Source organism: Chlamydotis macqueenii, chromosome Z, assembly GCF_036417535.1.
Source record: "Chlamydotis macqueenii isolate bChlMac1 chromosome Z, bChlMac1.mat, whole genome shotgun sequence".
In the NCBI taxonomy this organism is placed as follows: Eukaryota; Metazoa; Chordata; class Aves; order Otidiformes; family Otididae; genus Chlamydotis; species Chlamydotis macqueenii.
In genome coordinates, this window is record NC_141593.1 from 54,153,516 (window position 1) to 54,168,172 (window position 14,657).

General features: G+C 39.9%; 1 protein-coding gene across 2 annotated transcripts in view; it reads right to left on the reverse strand.

Annotated features, from left to right (window-relative positions):
* The window catches only part of LOC104473329 (long-chain fatty acid transport protein 6), a 43,093-nt gene that overhangs the window by 14,895 nt on the left and 13,541 nt on the right, over window positions 1–14,657 (reverse strand). For both annotated transcript variants that reach the window (XM_086770310.1, XM_086770308.1), the window contains exon 5: window positions 807–1,001. In XM_086770310.1, the coding sequence (XP_086626436.1) occupies window positions 807–1,001 (195 nt within the window). The remainder of the gene's footprint in view (window positions 1–806; window positions 1,002–14,657) is intronic.

Here is a 14,657-nt window from a genome sequence, read left to right on the forward strand (position 1 = left end):
ATCAAATAAGCAGTGAAAAAAAAAAAAATTTTTCTAGTTTTAGTAACCTAGAAAAAAAACCAAATAAATATACCAAACTTGGAAGATAAAGGGGCATAGAATTTTTAAATTAATACCTTTGGCAAGTATTGTCTGTCACTGTCACAATTACTCAACAGTGATTATATTTGTGTAGTGTTATCTCTGAAATTTCTGAATAAAGATACAGACTAGAAGTACAGCAGTTCAGTTGAGTTACTTGTGTTTAATTGCACCTATGTATAAAATATCTCTTAAAGCTACATTTGCTTCTATATTACTTTATTTTAATTACTATTAATTCCCATTTAAGCCAAATATTTACATAGTAATATGCAATATAAATATACTCTTTGAAGACAGCTCTAAATACAATCTGTAGAACACTAAGTCAGAACAGGACACTTTTATGTTTATTTCACAGATTATGAGTTCTTAGGTATAAAAACAATTCCTGTTCCTCTTTTATCCTTTAATATAGTAGAGATTTGAAATGATACTAGGAACCTACTCAAAACTGTCAGGAGAACCAAGGCCTTTTTGACTCCTGTGAACTTTAAGAAAAATCTAAGCTTTACCACTGAAAGTATAACTGGGTTGGGTTGTAAGCACTACCTGCAGTACTTTGGCAGCCAACATTTTACAGAGGGTCAATTAAATTTTCAATAACTAAGTCAGAAAATTTACCTTGGATTTATGACTGCAGCCCCATGTCCTGTGGCCAAACTAAGAAACACATTTACTTTCAGCACTCCCCTTTACAAAGTACAATGTAAACAAACAGTCACCTTATAAAAGAAATTAGTGCGTCCAACAGATCCAATTTTTCCTGTGTGATTCATGAAACAAATGTTTCCTTCAGTAGCACCATAAAATTCACAGATCTTAACAGCACCAAATCTGTCTAAAAATTCTCTCCACACATCATATCTTACTCCATTTCCAACTGCTAGTCGGACTTGGTGATTTTTTTCTCCTTCCTTCTGTTAAAAAAAGAAAAAAATAATTTAAAATATAATATAGTGATAATTGCATTTGATTGTTGCATATATTGAGAGGAAAATGTACCTTCATCAAGTATAAACAATAAAAAAGAAAAACAACAATTAAGAAGTTAAAGAAAGCTAGCATAGTTCACGTACAGCTACAATGAAGCAAATTGCAATCAAAAACCTATTATCTTGTTGAACAAGCGAGTTATTTCCTGAAAAATGTCTACATTTGTTTATATAAATGCTTCCATATTTTAAAAGTTATATCATCTCAGTCTGTCTACACTCAGAGGAATTAGAAAACTGGGAAGAAAGGAGAAACGCAGGAATTATTTCTGTCATGGAATTAAAGTCAGCAGAGATTAATAGTTACTTTTTTATGTCTTCAGACTGATTATAAGAAATGATCAGATTTCACACACTTGTAATAGCTGTTCCTTCCCACACATTGCATATGAGTAATCTTCTGTATTTCTTTTAATATTAAGACTTGCAAAGTTTTGTTCAATGTTATTTGGAATACATTATTTCTTGGTGATCTTGAGTCTTTACTGTTGTCAGCTTCCATGTTTTATTACAAGAAAAACAATAGTATGTGTTCATCCAGTTCAGTGAGACTCTGTAATTTTATGAATACATCCCAAACCTTGCCATTGCATGGAGCACCTTTAAAATACAATCAGATTTAAGTTGAAGCATCAGAAGGTATAAGATCTAAAATGTTGGGATTTTTTTTTATTTCACCTATTTTAACATAAGACTGCCTTTTAAATTATTGCAAGTGGCAATACACAATGCCCTAGAAGTGAGAGAACACAAAATAAACATAGGTACAGTTTGTTACTGTCGTAGTTCATTTACCTTTAGAACTGCATAGCACTCTGGTACTGCAACACTGTCTGTATATAGCTCTACATATGTACACTTATGCAAACATATACAAACACCTTGCTATACACATATGCACGTATACGCACATATTCACATTTTATATATATAAAAACATATATATGTTTCTGTATCTATATAAGTCCACATATATATACTAAAGGAAGCAGATAGTCCCTATTTTCTGTTCTTCTATTCTAGTTTCCTTTTCCCATCCCAACTCTAATCCAGTATGAATTATGTATGTCTTTATAGTGAAATTCCATTTTAGCACCTTGGGAGAGACTCTTCAGTAGGGCCTGTTGTGACAGGATTAGGGGTAATGGTTTCAAAATAGAGGGAGGCAGATTTAGATTGGATATTAGGAAAAAAAAATTTACAATGAGGGTGGTCGAACAGTGGAACAGGTTGCCCAGAGAGGTGGTGGATGCCCCATCCCTGGAAACATTCAAGGCCAGGCTGGATGAGGCTCTGAGCAACCTGATCTAGTCAGGGATGTCCCTGCTCCTTGCAGGGGGGATGGACTAGATGACCTTTGAAGGTCCCTTCCAACCCTAACCATTCTATGGTTCTATTAACACACAGCAAATTATTTCTACAGGGATCTGGTCAGCTGACTGAAACAGGTATCTTTAAATCTTTTAGATGTTAAAAACAGTGAAGCTTCTACTAAGTACATAGGCAGGAGTGTTCCTCTGAGGCTTATGTCTCAGCCAAATTCAGTTTTCCGTGAGGATTATGAATTGTCACTTCTGTAACAAAAACTACAAGCATGGTGAAATTTTAAGTTCCTCCTCTAAATCACGAAGACCAACTAATTTTTTTTTTATTCCTTCTTCAAAACTAGTAACTCACAGAAAGAAAAAAAATCCCTTTACTGAGCCTGAAAGCCTTTCTTCTGGAAATTAAGTCTTTTTTACTGGAATGATTCAGGAAGGGACTCACTTATTTCAATACAGGCAGATAGCTCTGGGCAGATTACAATCTGCTGTTTTACCTCAAAACTACATCACTCACTAGTCACTAACCATTCTGTTTTTACAACAACCCGATTCTTCCCTTTTCCCTTCTCTTCTTCTACCTTACTTCAGATGCAAAAGTCATTCTAAACACACAAGCACATACTTCACTGAATTAATGGTAAATCATTATTAACAAGTGCTACATTAGTTAGTGCAGCAAAAATTACCATGGACATAGCCTGGAAGAAAGTGCTTAAAAGTTGCTCCTAGACATAATTTTTGGAGTGGTTTGTTTTTTCAACTTCAGATGCAATATCACAATGCAACAGTGTAGATTTTTATATCTAAAATAATAAGGTCTGGTTTATATTACACATTCAAAATCATTATACTGTCAACAAACAACAAAAGCATTCCTTTTTTTAAGAGAAAGTGTTTCAGTGCTAATTCGAAGTTTGGCAGGAAAGCTTCTAAGACTTTTTTTTTCCCTCAGAAAATCACCATCTCAACAATATTCCAGTCAGCTCAACTTAAAACTTTTCAAAGTGGGTTATTTTCCTTACAGTTTCCTTGCTAAACTGAAATTAACGTGTCACTAACTGAGCTGCAGTTACTCCTTGCTGACACCACTGAATTACACAAATGTACTGCCTCTGCTAAGATATGAAAAATACCACAGGAGATTCTGTCACAGAAATTCTTTGTTCCATAATGAACAGAAGAGACGAATCTGTGTGTATATACACACACACTAATTAAGTGGGTCATTCACCAGGCTAGGAACATTCAAAATCTCTAGAGATCAAATGAATAAGCAGGTGAGTTTGCTTCTACTATTTATACTTTAAGGGAAATAAAAGTATTGATGGCTGTTTGCTGAAAAGTCACAAATGAGGATGAACTACTAAACAATGGCCTAAATGGATTATGGGTGTCCTGGCGCTGGCTAGGATAGAGTTAATTTTGGCTGGAGCTGGCAGAGGAGGTGGAGCTGGTAGCATCTGTGGCTGGGGGATACAGCTGGAATAGTTTACTAATTACCCAAATTAGCCAAGGGGCTATTGGATACCATGTGACATCATGCTCCATATGTAAAGTGGGGATGGTGCTGAGGGGCAGATTTTGCTACTTGGGAATGAGCTGCTTGTCAAGATTCACTGTGAGTTTTTGTACTGTAAATTATGTTCATGTACTTAAGTACATTCTGTTATTGGTATCTCTGTTTTCTCTTCCCTTGTTGTTCTGTTGAACTGTTTTTATCCCAACCCCATGAGTTTTGTGTTTCTTTCTTTCCTGATTCTCCTCCCCATCCCACTGAGGGGTGGTGATGGGGGAGTGAGTGAGCAACTCTGTGGTATTTTAGCTGTTGGGTGAGGCTAAACCATGACAATGGATTTTTTCCAAAAGGACAAATACACCATCATTTATAAATGCAGTTACTTCAATACCTTCAATTACTTATGTTATTTTGCCTGGTTTATAGTACAGCACTAGTGCTTCTCTAGTTGAAAAGATGTAGAGTACACCTGACAGGTCAGCATTCTACTGTGCTTGCAATGTTAACACCTATCAACAATAGGTGTGACTATCTCCCTTTAGGAAGTATTCTCTTAATGCATTCAGCCCTTTTGCAAAAATACAAAGAACTGATTCCAGAAAGCAATTTTTCTTAAAAGAGAGGGCAGTAATTCACTTCTTCACAACTAAGGTAAACTTTCTGTTAGACTGCACAGCTGCAACTGCCATATTTGCGATTTAGTCAGCACCATCACAGTTCTACCCACCTGTTGATACAAGACTCCCTGAAGAGTACTGCTGGGCTTTCTGGGGAAAAGGCATTAAAACTGTCATTACAGTCCTTCAGCTGTATGAATGGAAATTATATGTAATGTGATCTCCCAGCAGTAAATAAAGTTAATAAGTTGTAATAAACTTAATATAACTTTATTAAGTTCTGCAGTAAATAAAATGCAAAAAATAAGAGGAGGAAAAGGGATGGTAATTCCAACAAATGCTAGAAACATGGTTGAGTGATGCACATGTAGGGTGTCCTAATATATAAAAATCAAAAGAAATTAAATACGCAGGAAGCTGGGCCTCAATCAGTCTGTGCCACCAAACAGTCATGCTTTGAACTTCTGCAATATTTAAATGGCATTTCATCTAGTAGCGTCCCTCAAGTATAGTAGATAGGAGTAGGAGAAATTCCAAGGAATCACCTAGTACACATCTCTTCTGGGATATAAGCTCTGCTAGCCCTATGTCATTCTTAACACCTGATCAAGTTGTGGCAAGTTCAGCCAGTTATCGTGCAACAGCTGGTATGCAGCAATTGTCTGCATGCATATTCTTAGGCCACAACAGTGCAGTCTCTAGTTAATGCTTCCTTCACTAAAAGATGTATTTCTTCACACTGTATAATTTATGAAAGACTTTGCCCTGGTTAACTATATCAAATAAGTTCGAATAATGTGTGTCCTGTGATAATTTGCTCATGCTTGGTGTTTCTGAATGTGATTATCAGTTCTCCAGAGATAATTAGGAAAACAGATTTTAGAATAATAGAGTGTTAAAACATCTTTCCAAGGTTTTTAAAGATGTCTATTTTCCTGCAGTGCAATTTTCTTTTCTTACAGAGTGATTCTGAAATAAAATGGGGATTCAGTCCACTTATATTTCTAATAGTAAAGGTGAAACTTTTTTTTCAGTGCTTTTTTAAAACATTAATAAGCAAGAACTGTTCTTACCTTACACTTGGCCTTTTCTTCAGTTAATTCTGCAAGGTCTTTGAACCATAAACCAAACATCTGCATACATCATAAATCAGTTTCTGACACACTGCTTCTCCACTTTGAGTGCTTGTTTCATTTGTATAGTAATTAATTGACAAGTCAAGATCTGCCTTATTACACTAAATACCAAATACATAGGATTTTTTTATCAGCCAGTCCTTCCTCCTTAAGTGTTCTTTGTAATCTATGTGGATTATTCACATGATGAAGTTGTTGACAAAAGAAATGCCTTTTTAAGTGCCATCAACAGTGTATTAATCGGTGTGGGAATGATTCATGATTGCAGATATATAAAACGTACTTAGCAGTTGCTTTAAAAGAATACAAGATAACAGGTTCATTGTCCTACTTTCACCATTTCTGCAGGAGGAAAAGTCAAATGGAGAGAAGGAATGCCAACTTCAAGCAAAGGAGGCATTAAATGTTTCCTGTGTCATGGCATTGATGAACCTAAAAGCAATCTCAGGGCCTGTGAAATGCAAACATCTGTTGAATACAAAATGTGATGGACAGATCACATAGAATTTAGATTTATGTATCTGCAAGGAATGTGAGTAACACCACATTCTCTATTGACACATCTGCCCTGAAAAAATGGGCATCAGGTAGAGAGACTACAAGTTAAGAAATGTCCTACTGCCATTATGATGACAGATGTAATAAATTCATCAAGATGCATGCTTACATTCAGTTTTCAGTAATGCCTAATTATAAATCACAACTAGATTTTTTGAGCAAAATACACACCCAAATTTAAAAATACAAGTAAAAGAAAACAGGATGGATACTGAAGAGATATACCATAAGAGAGGAACAGGAATTCTAAGAACAGGACACATCCTTCCTGTTCAGGAATTGGTTATTTGCTATTTAGTATAGCTCACTCTTGTTGTGCTTTCATTCACCAATCTCCTGATAATCTAACCGGATTAGGGAAAAAAAAGTCACTTTTGTATGTGTTCCACCCAGTAATATGAAATAGATTGTTGTATTTTTGGTGATTGCTCCAGGAGCCCACAAGTCAAAAGAAGCTACACAAAACTTACCAAAGGTCAATTCACAGAATTAAAGCATGTACAGATAACTTCTTGCAATCTGTATTGCACACAATATTCTGTGAGCAATATGAAGCTTCCTTTTTTAAAAGTATGAGGCTTCAGTATCAGGACATTTTCTGCATGACCCCACTACTTAACCCAAAAGATGAGTATGTAGGAAAAGAAGCTGAAAGGAAGGAAACTGGTCAAGTTATATGACCTCTTAAAACGTCAAAAAAGTCTTCAGTCACCATGCTAGAACCAGTAGCTGACATCACAACTAGCCTTCAGTACTGTTTTGGGCATGGAAAAATCAATGCTTTCTAAGGCCAAAGGAAGTCTACAGACATTACAGAAGACACTTGCAGGAAGAAAACCTGAAAATCTTTACCATTATTAGTGGGAAGAATGAGAAAACAGACACAGAATCATTGTGTGGATGGAGTCCCAGAGAGTTACATGCTAGTACATTTAAATATCAGAAGGCAATAGCCAAAATGGATGGGATAATAATCTGCTTCTAAACCCACTTTTTAAAAACAATGCTGCTGTTGTAGTTATGGCAGTTTAAAGCACAGACGAAGTTTGTTGTGATACGCAGTATATTTTTTTTTAATTAGATCAACTGATATGGTCTGAAGGAAAAAAATACAAGTTTCCAAATCCTAGATCGATTTCTAAGCTTGATGTCAGATATAATGAATACATTCTTAGCCTAAAAGTTCTATTTTCTCTAACTGCATGTACAGTGTTCAATTCTCCTTTTAGGCATTGTTAATACTGTAGTAAATCAGTAACAACTTGAATTAAGAATGATGTCTGCTTATGGCATACACAACTGGTTGCAGATTTAAAAAAAAATATACAGGTTATTAGAAGAATTAAACTGCAAAATTCAACCCAGTAAATAAAATTATAATGATATATAGAGATTATTCAGAAACTTCAAATGGAAGGTACAGATGTGGCTGGCTGCAACTGCAACACATTACTGGTTTAGGGTATTTAATAAAATGTTTATACTGAAAACCTGCATAGAGCTTGACAAATTTCCACTCCATATTTTAATTATAAGAGAAAGAACAACTTCCAGTATGGAACACAAATTGAGCTAAAATTCAATGAGGAATAAAATGTGATGTCAAGTAAAACTTGCATTGTAGAGAAGTGCCTGCTGACTCATTTTTCCTTCCTTACCTGACTATCAAATTCCCTTCCCCCGAACCCCGAGGTGCCCCTGCAGAACCGCTTTGCCGCTCTGCAGACTGAAGAAGTAAGACCTAACACCTCGGGGGAGGCACGGGAGCCATGCAAGGTAGCCCAACCAGCTGGCATGATAACTAGTGCTACCAAGAAAAAGAGATGCGTGGTAGTAGTGGGTGACTCCCTCCTGAGAGGTACAGGGGCATCCATCTGCCGACCCAATCCACTCTCTGGGGAGGTGTGCTGTCTCCCGGGGGCTCGTATCAGGGATGTCACCGAGAGAATACCAAGCCTCATACGGCCCACAGACTATTATCCACTGCTGGTGTTTCATGTGGGGGCCAGTGACACAGCCGGCAGCAGCCTGAGAAACATCAACAGGGATTTCAGGGCCCTGGGTACAACAGTCAAAGACTCTGGGGCACAGGTGGTATTCTCATCAATCCTCCTGGTCGAAGGGCTGGGACCTGAAAGGGCCAGACGTGTCCGGCAGGTTAACTCGTGGCTCAGGGGGTGGTGCTGCAGCCAGGGCTTTGGGTATCTAGACCATGGGGCGTGCTTTGAGGGGCAGATGGCGTGCAACTGAGAAGGGGAAGAGTGTGCTTGGACAAAGGCTTGCCAGACTCATCCGGAGGGCTTTAAACTAGTGTTGCTGGGGGAGGGGGAACACAGTTCAGCACACTGCTGTCAGCATGGCACCAGTGCCAGCACTGAGGGTCCAGAAGCTGAGGAAGGATCTCAGGTAAGTGCAAATGAACTTAAATTGCGGTCCAAAAGAACTCCTGTTGCTCCAGCCAGCAAGTCGGCTTTGTCAGGGCTCCAGCTGAAGTGTCTCTATACCAATACACGCAGCATGGGGAATAAACAGGAACAGCTGGAGATGCGTGCACGCGAGCAGGGCTATGACCTTGTTGGCATCACGGAGACGTGGTGGGACAACTCGTATGACTGGAGCGTCAACATGGAGGGGTATAGGCTTTTTAGAAAGGACAGAAAGGGGAGACGAGGAGGGGGTGTCGCTCTCTATGTCAGCAACTGGCTAGAGTGCGTGGAGCTCCGACTGGGGATGGAGGAGGAGCTGACAGAGAGCTTATGGGTCAGGATTAGAGGATGGGGACGGACAGGGGACATTATGGTGGGGGTCTGTTACAGGCTGCCTGGCCAGGAGGACAGAGCGGACAAGGCGCTCTCTAGCCAGACAGGAGCAGCCTCACGGTCACAAGCTCTGGTCCTCATGGGGGACTTCAACCACCCTGACATCCTTTGGAGAGACAACACGGCAGGGCACAGGCAGTCCAGGAGGTTCCTGGAATGCGTGGATGATAACTTCCTCCTGCAGGCGACAGAGGAGCCGACAAGGAGGGGTGCCATGCTCGACCTTGTGCTCACCAACAGGGAGGGACTGGTGGGGGATGTGAAACTGAAGGACAGCCTTGGCTGTAGCGACCACAACACAATGGAGTTCAAGATCCACGGGGCAGCGAGGAAACTACACAGCAAGCTCTCTGCCCTAGACTTCAAGAAGGCAGACTTTGGCCTCTTCAGGGACCTGATGGGCAAAGTGCCATGGCAAGTGGCCCTGGAGGGAAGAGGGGCCCAGGAAAGTTGGTCCACATTCAAGGAGCAACTCCTCCAAGCTCAGCAGAGGTGCATCCCGATGAAGAACAAGTCGGGCAAAAAGGTCAGGAGGCCTGCATGGATGAGCAAGGAGCTCCTGGACCAACTGAAAGTGAAGAAGAAAGCCTATAGAGGGTGGAAGCGGAGACAGGTAGCCTAGGAGGACTACAAAGAGGCTGTACGAGTGGCTGTACGAGGGATCGGGTGAGGAAGTCTAAAGCCCTGACGGAACTGAATCTGGACAGGGATATAAAAAGCAACAAGAAGAGCTTCTATAGGTATGTAGGGGACAAAAGAAAGTCCAAGGAGAACGTAGGCCCCCTCCAGAAGGAAACTGGTGTCCTGGTTACCTGGGACATGGAGAAGGCTGAGGTACTCAATGACTTTTTTGTCTCAGTCTTCACCGGTAAGGGCTCTTGTCTCACCACCCAAGCTGTGGAAGGCACAAGCAGGGACTGCGAGGAGGAAGAACCACCCACTGTACTTGAAAAGCAGGTTCGGGAACATCTGAGGAACTTGAAGGTGCACAAGTCCATGGGACCTGATGAGATCCATCCGCGGGTCTTGAGGGAACTGGTGGATGAAGCTGCCAAGCCATTGGCCATTGTATTTGAGAAGTTGTGGTGGTCTGGTGAGGTCCCTGATGACTGGAAGAGAGGGAACATAACCCCCGTTTTTAAAAAGGGGAACAAGGAGGACCCGGGCAACTACAGGCCAGTCAGCCTCACCTCTGTGCCTGGCAAGGTCATAGAGCAGGCTCTCCTGGTAACCATGCTAAGGCACATGGAGAGTAAGGGGGTGGCTGGTGACAGCCAACATGGCTTCACCAAGGGCAGATCGTGCCTGACCAATTTGGTGACACCAAAATTGGTGTCACACCTGACGGGTTGACAGCATCGGTGGACAAGGGATGAGCAACGGATATCATCTACCTGGGCTTGTGCAAAGCTTTTGACACTGTCCCGCACAACATCCTTCTCTCTAAACTGGAGATGCATGGGTTTGATGGACGGACCACTCGGTGGATAAGGAGTTGGCTGGATGGCCGCACTCAGAGTGGTGGTCAACGGCTCGATGTCCAAGTGTAGACCGGTCACAAGTGGCGTCCCTCAGGGCTCTGTGGTGGGCCTGGCCCTGTTCAACATCTTTGTCGGCGACATGGACAGTGGGATAGAGTGCACCCTCAGCAAATTCGCCGATGACACCAAGCTGTGTGGTGCTGTCAACACTCTGGAAGGGAGGGATGCCACTCAGAGGGACCTTGACAGGCTGGAGAGGTGGGCCCATGCCAACCTCATGAAGTTCAACCAGGCCGAGTGCAAGGTCCTGTACCTGGGTCATGGCAATCCCAGGCGCAAATACAGGCTGGGCGGAGAATGGATTGAGAGCAGCCCTGAGGAGAAGAACTTGGGAGTGCTGGTGGATGAGAAGCTCAACATGAGCAGGCAATGCGCCCTTGCAGCCCAGAAGGCCAACAGCATCCTGGGCTGCATCAAGAGGAGTGTGGCCAGCAGGTCGAGGGAGGTGATTCTCCCCCTCTACTCTGCCCTGGTGAGACTGTGTCCAGTTCTGGAGCCCTCAACATAAGAAGGACATGGACCAGTTGGAGAAGGTCCAGAGGAGGGCCACGGAGATGGTCAGAGGGCTGGAGCACCTTTCCTATGAGGACAGGCTGAGAGAGTTGGTGCTGTTCAGCCTGGAGAAGAGGAGGCTCCGGGCAGACCTTATGGTGGTCTTTCAGTACTTCAAGGGGGCCTACAAGAAAGGTGGGGAGAGGCTGTTCAGTAGGGCCTGTTGTGATAGGACAAGGGGTAATAGTTTTAAAATAGAGGGAGGTAGATTTAGATTGGATATTAGGAAAAAAAAATTTACAATGCAAGTTGTAGAACACTGGAGCAGGTTGCCCAGAGAGGTGGTGGATGCCCCATCCCTGGAAACATTCAAGGCCAGGCTGGATGAGGCTCTGAGCAACCTGATCTAGTTGGGGATGTCCCTGTTCCTTGCAGGGGGGTTGGACTAGATGACCTTTGAAGGTCCCTTCCAACTCTAACCATTCTATGATTCTTTCAAAAGAAGCCTGTTTCTAGGTGGGAGTTTGTGCTGTCCAACATATATAAACCCCATTCTTATACCACTTCCCACAACACTTGAGTCAAAAGCAGGGAAATAAGCGTTCATTCTGTTTACTTATCCCAGCAGCATTGACTTCCTTGTTTTCCCCTTCTAAATTACTATTGTTCTAACACACAAGAGTTTTAATAAAATAAATCCTTTAAGCATCTTTTCTAAAGTCACTTCAGAGAGCTTAATCCCATCCAAAGAAACCTTGGCCAAACTGAATCCAGTAGAGAGATTGGCTTGCTTGAGCTTAACAAAATAAAGTCTGAAAGCTGATATACATGGTCTTATACACTTGAGGTAAGCCCAAGGAAGTAAGAAATGTTATTGATGCCAAAGGATAAGACTGGCTCAATACCAAATGGAAATAAAATAGGCTAGATACTGAAAGAAAATGTCTAAGCAATAATAAATAGCAAAATAGACTTTGAATACTAGTAGAAGTGAACTCTGTTTTTAATGGAGAGCTTACCAACTTAATTCAAGGTATCATAAATCATACAAGTAATGTCATAACATGTGACAGGTTATGAGAGTAGAATACAGGACAAAATGATTGAGAAAACTGGTATCTAGCCTCTATTTTTAAACCACTTCAAGACTCAGGTGTCCTTTACAGAAAAGCAGTAAAGAGATGCTGCATTACCATTCATATCTTTCCAAAAGCTTCAGGACACAATGTATTACTTAAATAGCTCATTACTTCAAATTTGAAATAAATCTGCAAGTGCATTAGGAAGATTTTGTATACACTTTAAATGTCAAATTTTAAATGTGTTGCAGCCTCTAAGGAAAATACATCCACACATTAGTAAAGAAGTATTTCCAAGGCCTCTGCATAGAAAGGAAAGAGGGAGCTATGCTACACCATACTTGTGAAATTTCATAGATCACTGTTAATAGAGACTTTGAGGAATGTCAGCCAGCAAGACTAAGTTATTAATTTGCTGAATATTGTCTTTCACTGGAGTACTCACACTAGAATCTTAGAGTGGGATCCATTTTGTAGCTACTGATGGCTACTAGCCATCAATGCTGGCTCTTGTACTTTCACTATGATCAAAAGACTGCAGAAAAAAATCTTGGAACAGGGCAGGCATGAGGTCTGCTTACTTAATTAGGAGCCCAGCAAAATCTATGAATTTCACATAACATAAGGTCTTTTTACTCCTACTTAAGGAAAAAAAAAAAGCAACTTCCTTTGCTAAGAAATGTTCTTCTCAGACAACAGGTTACTAAACTAAACTGGATGCAGAACAAGTTTCAGAAAAATTCTACTGCTAAAGAGTCTTCAAGAGCTGTTGCAGATGTGAGTGGGAGGCAGAAAGAAGAAACAAGACAAAACTAATAAGGAAAGCTAAGCCAAGAGTCTATATGCTATCACAGACACTTGCCAAAAGTTCTGGCCAAAACCTATGAAATAAGAGGACAAACTGTGGCCTCCAACAGAAGCCTCCATAGAAATATACCATTTATTTCAAGTTTAGCATTAAAGAAACAAATGAAGCACTTAAGGTAATTGATATGGGTTTAACCTATGTTCATTAGAAGGGCTTTATAGTAATCTAACCTTGAGAACACTGCCCACATAATATCTTTCTCATGCTGCCAGTACATATAGTACTTCTAAGTTAACAAATCTAAAAAGAGATGATAACTTGGCAAATTATTTCACCTACTTGAAAAATAGTAATGGATTGCATAACATATTTAAAATCCTTCCAGTTATTTGCGTGAACATGTTTCTCTTCCAGTTTTAATATGACCAATACTTAGCATTTTTCAATACCTAGCTGTCAAACAGATTCATTTTATAATTTTAATTTTTCTTGATAATGTACATTAGGTTTATCTTTAGCCAGCTAGCAAAAAAAAACCCAAACTCAAAAAACTCCCATAGCCTCACAGAGCAAAGAGTTTAGACATGCCAGCTCCTAGAAAGTATGCACATAAATTAAGAAATATTTTAATGAATAGCTAATGGTGGTATAAATATAGTAGTTAGTATACATATAAATAGTTAATCATAGTATAAATAACTTTATTTGCAAAATTTAAGATTCCTTTAACTTTACCATACCTGTTAAGGATTTCAAAGTGAAAGAGGTTGCTTTAGAAAATGAAGTATATCAATCTACCATTCTTGCTTTAAGATACTGGACAGTATAAAATGGGTAAAGCAAAATGCCATGCTCTAAAGGACAGAAAAGGGGAACAACTAATATCTGAGGCTGCAAACACAGCAAAAGTTGGGAAGTGTTGGAGAGAAGGAAAATGACTTTGGGGAAATCATGTTAGCCTACAATAAAGAAAAATTACAATTTATAAAAGGTACACCCTTCATGTGTTATGATTTTCCTTATGGTCATTAACTTGATTTTTTGTTATCCTGTAACTTCTTGTTTATTTTATTATAAAGTTAAAAACCAAAGAAATAACAGCTTAAAAAAACACCAAAAAAAAAAAAACAAACCAAAAACCACCAAACAAACAGACAGAGAAAGATATCACTCTTCTGGTTTCACATGACAGACAGTGGTGGTCCCTGGGACATCAGCCATCCCCTCTTTAATTCAAGAACTTACTCTTTGCTAAGGCATGCATGGATAGTGCTGTAGGATCTGTGACCCACCAATACATTATTTAAACATACTTCTGAAAATTATCAGGAGCAAAAAAAAAAAAAAAAAAAATCAATGTCTTATGAACACTGACCTTTTCCATTCTTTCGTCAGCAACTTCATATATTAATGGAAACTGCTATTCTGCTGGAAAACCAAACTTATTTGCATTCTTTTTGAGTTATTAGAACACTGCTTAAGGAGGGGGGTTTACTGGAAAATCATAAAATGAGGACTTAGATTAGAAAAGAATTTTCAGATTAATTAATCTAAATTATTGGCACCATTTCCTAAGAGATGAGTAATAATAATAAAATTCACTAAAAAGGAAGTAAACCACTGATTACTTTTTTGAATTCACAAAATGAAATTATGATAGAGGCAAAGGGAGAATGTTCAAAGAGACAAC